This window comes from Entelurus aequoreus, linkage group LG02 (genome assembly GCF_033978785.1).
Source record: "Entelurus aequoreus isolate RoL-2023_Sb linkage group LG02, RoL_Eaeq_v1.1, whole genome shotgun sequence".
NCBI classification, from domain to species: domain Eukaryota; kingdom Metazoa; phylum Chordata; class Actinopteri; order Syngnathiformes; family Syngnathidae; genus Entelurus; species Entelurus aequoreus.
Genome location: NC_084732.1, coordinates 101,538,996 through 101,545,839, shown reverse-complemented (window position 1 = coordinate 101,545,839; position 6,844 = coordinate 101,538,996). Strand labels below are relative to the sequence as shown.

General features: G+C 45.2%; 1 protein-coding gene across 1 annotated transcript; it reads left to right on the top strand.

The window, feature by feature from the left end:
* The first annotated feature begins 5,214 nt into the window (after positions 1 to 5,214).
* Positions 5,215 to 6,807, top strand: LOC133665130 (POU domain, class 4, transcription factor 1-like). The gene is made up of 2 exons (XM_062070358.1): positions 5,215 to 5,337; positions 5,440 to 6,807. Exons 1-2 carry the CDS (start codon positions 5,215 to 5,217, stop codon positions 6,394 to 6,396), a joined length of 1,080 nt encoding a protein of 359 aa, XP_061926342.1. The 3' UTR covers positions 6,397 to 6,807.
* The last annotated feature ends 37 nt before the right edge of the window (positions 6,808 to 6,844 follow it).

Sequence of the window (6,844 nt, the reverse complement as noted above, 5' to 3'; positions counted from 1 at the left end):
CCACAAATGGCCCCTAGGGCCGCACTTTGGGGAACTAGAGTATTAGGCCTTAAAGAAAACAATCTGAAATTGTCTTTATTTTTAAGTTATCTTGCCATGATTTTACCACTCCGGAGTAGATTTTTCTCCATGTGGCCCCCCATCCAAAATCAGTTTGACACTCCTGGCTAGGAGCCTTTTTTTTTTTTTTAACAAAAAATGTGTCTTTTAAACTTTCTTTTCACAAATTTGCCACTTTTAGTAACCAAATGTTCCACTTTTTTCATCACATGACAGCTTTTTGCTCTTTTTCCTTACCTTTTGTTGCTTTTTCCCCGACTATGTTAGGGGCCAACAGAGCTCCAACCGTGGGCCACAAATGGCCCGAGGGCCACACTTTGGGGAACTACAGTATTAGGTCTTAAAGAAAACAATCTGAAGTTGTCTTTATTTTTAAGTTATCTTGCCATGATTTTACCACTCGGGAGTAGATTTTTCTCCATGTGGCCCCCCATCCAAAATGAGTTTGACACCCCTGGCTAGGAGCCTTTTTTTTTTAACAAATGTGCAACTTTTAGTAACCAAACGTTCCACTTTTTTTCATCACATGCAAGCTTTTTGCTCTTTTTCTTTACATTTTGTTGCTTTTTTCCCGACTATGTTAGGGGCCAACAGAGCTCCAACTGTGGGCCACAAATGGCCCGAGGGCCACACTTTGGGGAACTAGAGTATTAGGCCTCAAAGAAAACAATCTGAAGTTGTCTTTATTTTTAAGTTATCTTGCCATGATTTTACCACTCGGGAGTAGATTTTTCTCCATGTGGCCCCTGACCCAAAATGAGTTTAACACTCCTGGCTAGGAGCCTTTTTTTTTTTAACAAATTGCGACTTTTAGTAACCAAATGTTCCACTTTTTTCATCGCATGACAGCTTTTTGCTCTTTTTCCTTACATTTTGTTGCTTTTTCCCCGACTATGTTAGGGGCCAACAGAGCTCCAACTGTGGGCCACAAATGGCCCCGAGGGCCACACTTTGGGGAACTACAGTATTAGGCCTCAAAGAAAACAAACTGAAGTTGTCTTTATATTTAAGTTATCTTGCCATGATTTTACCAGTCCATAGTAGATTTTTCTCCATGTGGCCCCTGACCCAAAATGAGTTTAACACCCCTGGCTAGGAGCCTTTTTTTTTTTAAACAAAAAATTTGTCTTTTAAACTTTCTTTTCACAAATTTGCCACCTTTAGTAACCAAATGTTCCACTTTTTTCATCACATGACAGCTTTTTGCTTTTTTTCCTTACATTTTGTTGCTTTTTTCCCGACTATGTTAGGGGCCAACAGAGCTCCAACTGTGGGCCACAAATGGCCCCGAGGGCCACACTTTGGGGAACTAGAGTATTAGGTCTTAAAAAAAACAATCTGAAGTTGTCTTTATTTTAAAGTTATCTTGCCATGATTTTACCAGTCTGGAGTAGATTTTTCTCCATGTGGCCCCCCATCCAAAATGAGTTTGACACCCCTGACTTAAAGCCTTTTTTTGAACAAATGTGCAACTTTTAGTAACCAAACGTTCCACTTTTTTTCATCACATGCAAGCTTTTTACTCTTTTTCTTTACCTTTTGTTGCTTTTTTCCCGACTATGTTAGGGGCCAACAGAGCTCCAACTGTGGGCCACAAATGGCCCCGAGGGCCACACTTTGGGGAACTAGAGTATTAGGCCTTAAAGAAAACAATCTGAAGTTGTCTTTGTTTTTAAGTTATCTTGCCGTGATTTTACCAGTCCGGCCCACTTGGGAGTAAATTTTTTGTCCATGTGGCCCCCCATCCAAAATGAGTTTAACACCCCTGGCTAGGAGCCTTTTTTTAAAAAACAAAATAAACCATCCAAATGTTGCTTTTTTTAAACTTTCTTTTCACAAATTTGCCACCTTTAGTAACCAAATGTTCCACTTTTTTTCATCACATGACAGCTTTTTGCTCTTTTTCTTTACACTTTGTTGCTTTTTTCCCGACTATGTTAGGGGCCAACAGAGCTCCAACTGTGGGCCACAAATGGCCCCGAGGGCCACACTTTGGGGAACTAGAGTATTAGGCCTTAAAGAAAACAATCTGAAGTTGTCTTTATTTTTAAGTTATCTTGCCGTGATTTTACCACTCGGGAGTAGATTTTTCTCCATGTGGCCCCCCATCCAAAACGAGTTTGACACCCCTGACTTAGAGACTTTTTTTTTTAACAAAAAAGTTGTCTTTTAAACTTTTTTTTCACAAATTTTCCACTTTTTTCATCGCATGACAGCTTTTTGCTATTTTTCCTTACCTTTTGTTGCTTTTTTCCCGACTATGTTAGGGGCCAACAGAGCTCCAACTGTGGGCCACAAATGGCCCCGAGGGCCACACTTTGGCCTCCAAGAAAACAATCTGAAGTTGTCTTTATTTTTAAGTTATCATGCCGTGATTTTACCAGTCCGGTCCACTTGGGCTCCACGTGGCCCCCCATCCAAAATCAGTTTAACACCCCTGACTTAGAGACTTTTTTTTTTTGTTAACAGAAAAGTTGTCTTTTAAACTTTCTTTTCACAAATTTGCCACCTTTAGTAACCAAACGTTCCACTTTTTTTCATCGCATGACAGCTTTTTGCTCTTTTTCCTTACATTTTGTTGCTTTTTCCCGACTATGTTAGGGGCCAACAGAGCTCCAACTGTGGGCCACAAATGGCCCCGAGGGCCACACTTTGGGGAACTAGAGTATTAGGCCTCAAAGAAAACAATCTGAAATTGTCTTTATTTTTAAGTTATCTTGCCATGATTTTACCACTCGGGAGTAGATTTTTCTCCATGTGGCCCCTGACCCAAAATGAGTTTAACACCCCTGGCTAGGAGCCTTTTTTTGAACAAATGTGCGACTTTTAGTAACCAAACGTTTCACTTTTTTTCATCGCATGACAGCTTTTTGCTCTTTTTCTTTACATTTTGTTGCTTTCTCCCGACTTGTCTTTATTTTTAAGTTATCATGCCGTGATTTTACCAGTCCGGTCCACTTGGGCTCCACGTGGCCCCCCATCCAAAATCAGTTTAACACCCCTGACTTAGAGACTTTTTTTTTTTGTTAACAGAAAAGTTGTCTTTTAAACTTTCTTTTCACAAATTTGCCACCTTTAGTAACCAAATGTTCCACTTTTTTCATCACATGACAGCTTTTTGCTCTTTTTCCTTACATTTTGTTGCTTTTTCCCCGACTATGTTAGGGGCCAACAGAGCTCCAACTGTGGGCCACAAATGGCCCCGAGGGCCACACTTTGGGGAACTACAGTATTAGGCCTCAAAGAAAACAATCTGAAGTTGTCTTTATATTTAAGTTATCATGCCATGATTTTACCAGTCTGTAGTCGATTTTTCTCCATGTGGCCCCCCATCCAAAATGAGTTTAACACCCCTGGCTAGGAGCCTTTTTTTTTTAAAATAAAAAGTTGTCTTTTAAACTTTCTTTTCACAAATTTGCCACCTTTAGTAACCAAACGTTCCACTTTTTTTCATCGCATGACAGCTTTTTGCTCTTTTTCCTTACATTTTGTTGCTTTTTTCCGACTATGTTAGGGGCCAACAGAGCTCCAACTGTGGGCCACAAATGGCCCCGAGGGCCACACTTTGGGGAACTAGAGTATTAGGCCTCAAAGAAAACAATCTGAAATTGTCTTTATTTTTAAGTTATCTTGCCATGATTTTACCACTCGGGAGTAGATTTTTCTCCATGTGGCCCCTGACCCAAAATGAGTTTAACACCCCTGGCTAGGAGCCTTTTTTTGAACAAATGTGCGACTTTTAGTAACCAAACGTTTCACTTTTTTTCATCGCATGACAGCTTTTTGCTCTTTTTCTTTACATTTTGTTGCTTTCTCCCGACTTGTCTTTATTTTTAAGTTATCATGCCGTGATTTTACCAGTCCGGTCCACTTGGGCTCCACGTGGCCCCCCATCCAAAATCAGTTTAACACCCCTGACTTAGAGACTTTTTTTTTTTGTTAACAGAAAAGTTGTCTTTTAAACTTTCTTTTCACAAATTTGCCACCTTTAGTAACCAAATGTTCCACTTTTTTCATCACATGACAGCTTTTTGCTCTTTTTCCTTACATTTTGTTGCTTTTTCCCCGACTATGTTAGGGGCCAACAGAGCTCCAACTGTGGGCCACAAATGGCCCCTAGGGCCACACTTTGGGGAACTAGAGTATTAGGCCTAAAAGAAAACAATCTGAAGTTGTCTTTATTTTTAAGTTATCTTGCCATGATTTTACCACTCGGGAGTAAATTTTTCTCCATGTGGCCCCCCATCCAAAAGTAGTTTGACACCCCTGGCTTAGAGACTTTTTTTTTTAACTAAAAAGTTGTCTTTTAAACTTTTTTTTCAAAAATATTCCACTTTTTTTCATCACATGACAGCTTTTTGCTCTTTTTCCTTACATATTGTTGCTTTTTCCCCGACTATGTTAGGGGCCAACAGAGCTCCAACTGTGGGCCACAAATGGCCCCCAGGGCCACACTTTAGCCTCCAATAAAACAATCTGAAGTTGTCTTTATTTTTAAGTTATCCTGCCGTGATTTTACCAGTCCGGCCCACTTGGCCCCCCCATCCAAAATGAGTTGAACCCCCCTGGCTTAGAGTGTGTAAAAATGTTTAAAATGGTGTTTTAGGCCCTAAAAGTCTGCATAAAAGTCAATAAAAAGTCTGCATCATAAAGAATTAGGAGGGCAGTTAGTTCCTAAAACCCTTTTTTAAAAAAAGAAAAAAGCGCAGACGTCTCTGCCCTGAGAGGAGAACACTCCCCCCTCTCCCCCCTCCTCCTCCTCCTCATCCTTCCTCCTCCATCTGTCATCCCGCCGCTTGATGTCTCGCGAGAGCCGCGACGAGATGTGAGGCGCTCAGGTGTAAAGCGGCTTCTTTCTCGTCGCGCAGACAGATAAGCGCGCGCGCCGGCGACTGCGGTGCGTCTTCTTGTGATCTGCGGGGCTCCAAGCTTTTGCTCTCTTGCGCGCAAACGCTCTTGCGCACAACGCCAACGCGCGTCCGGACCGCCGCCGCCGCCGCCTCTGCCCTGTTGTTGTTTTTTGGGGTTGTTTTTTTTGGTTTTTTTTTGGGGGGGTGGGGGGGTGGATGTTTTTGCGCGCGCGTGTTTGCGCGTGGGGCTCTTTTGGCCTGTTTTTTCGCCCCCTTTGCACTTTAATTGGAGCCGCGCGCCAAGATGATGTCCATGAACAGCAAGCAGGCGCACTTCGCCATGCATCCTTCCTTGCCGGAGCACAAGTACACCAGCTTGCACTCCAGCTCCGAGGCGATACGCAGAGCCTGCCTCCAAACGCCGCAGGTAAAAAAAAAAAACACATTTATAGGAGTTTTGGAGTTGGGACGGCCGCGCGTAAAAGCGCGCCTCCACTCATGCATTGTTGTTGTTGTCGTCCCCCCGCAGCTGCAGAGCAACATCTTCGCCAGCCTGGATGAGACCCTGCTGGCGCGCGCCGAGGCTCTGGCGGCGGTGGACATCGCGGTGTCGCAGGGCAAGACGCATCCGTTCAAGCCGGACGCCACCTACCACACCATGAGCACCGTGCCGTGCGCCTCCAACTCCACCGTGCCGCTGGCGCACCACCACCACCACCACCATCACCACCACCACCCGAATCTGGAGCCGCCGGACTTAATGGAGCACATCAGCGCGCCGTCGCTGGCGCTCATGCACGACGGCGGCGGCGGAGGCGGTGGAAACGGCGCGTCGTCCGCCTCCGCGCACCAGCCGCACATGCACGGCCTGAGCCACCTGTCGCACCAGGCGGCCATGAGCATGAACTCGCCGCTGACGCACCACGGCCTGCTGCCGGGCCACCACCACCACCACCCGCACGCGCACCCGCACGGCGGCCAGGCGGGGCTGGCGTCCGTCAGCGACGCGGACACGGACCCGCGCGAGCTGGAGGCCTTCGCCGAGCGCTTCAAGCAGCGGCGCATCAAGCTCGGCGTGACGCAGGCGGACGTGGGCGGCGCGCTGGCCAACCTGAAGATCCCCGGCGTGGGCTCGCTCAGCCAGAGCACCATTTGCCGCTTCGAGTCGCTGACGCTGTCGCACAACAACATGATCGCGCTCAAGCCCATCCTGCAGGCCTGGCTGGAGGAGGCGGAGGGCGCGCAGCGGGACAAGATGAGCAAGCCGGACGTTTTCAGCGGCGGCGAGAAGAAGCGCAAGAGGACGTCCATTGCCGCGCCCGAGAAGCGCTCGCTGGAGGCCTACTTCGCCGTGCAGCCGAGGCCATCCTCCGAGAAGATCGCCGCCATCGCAGAGAAGTTGGACTTGAAAAAAAACGTGGTGCGGGTTTGGTTTTGCAACCAGAGACAGAAACAGAAACGCTTGAAATTCTCCGCGGCGCACTGAAGGGACGCCCGGGGACTTCCGGTGACTCAATGTGGGACCAATGGACCGTCACGCACACACACACACACACACACACACCATGGTGCGCATTCTTTAATATTCATATTTAATAATGGATTCATATTTTCGTTTCATGAATGAGAATTGGAAAAAATGGTTTTATTTTGAAATAGGAAAAATATATATATTTTTTAAAACAGCTGATTTTTCAGTGTCGAAGGCAAAAAAAAGTAGATAAAAAAAGAAAGAAAAAAATTTGACTTTTCGTATAAAAAAAAACGGGCCACGCCGGAACCGGAAGTTGAAATCCAGATTAGTAATCGACGTTTTTCGTTTGAGCCATGAAAATTGAAAATATTAGATTTTTGAAATACAAAGAAATTGTAAAGAAACGAAACAAAAGCTTTCTTTTTTCCCTGTCAAAAGAAAAAATAGATTTGTTCGTTTT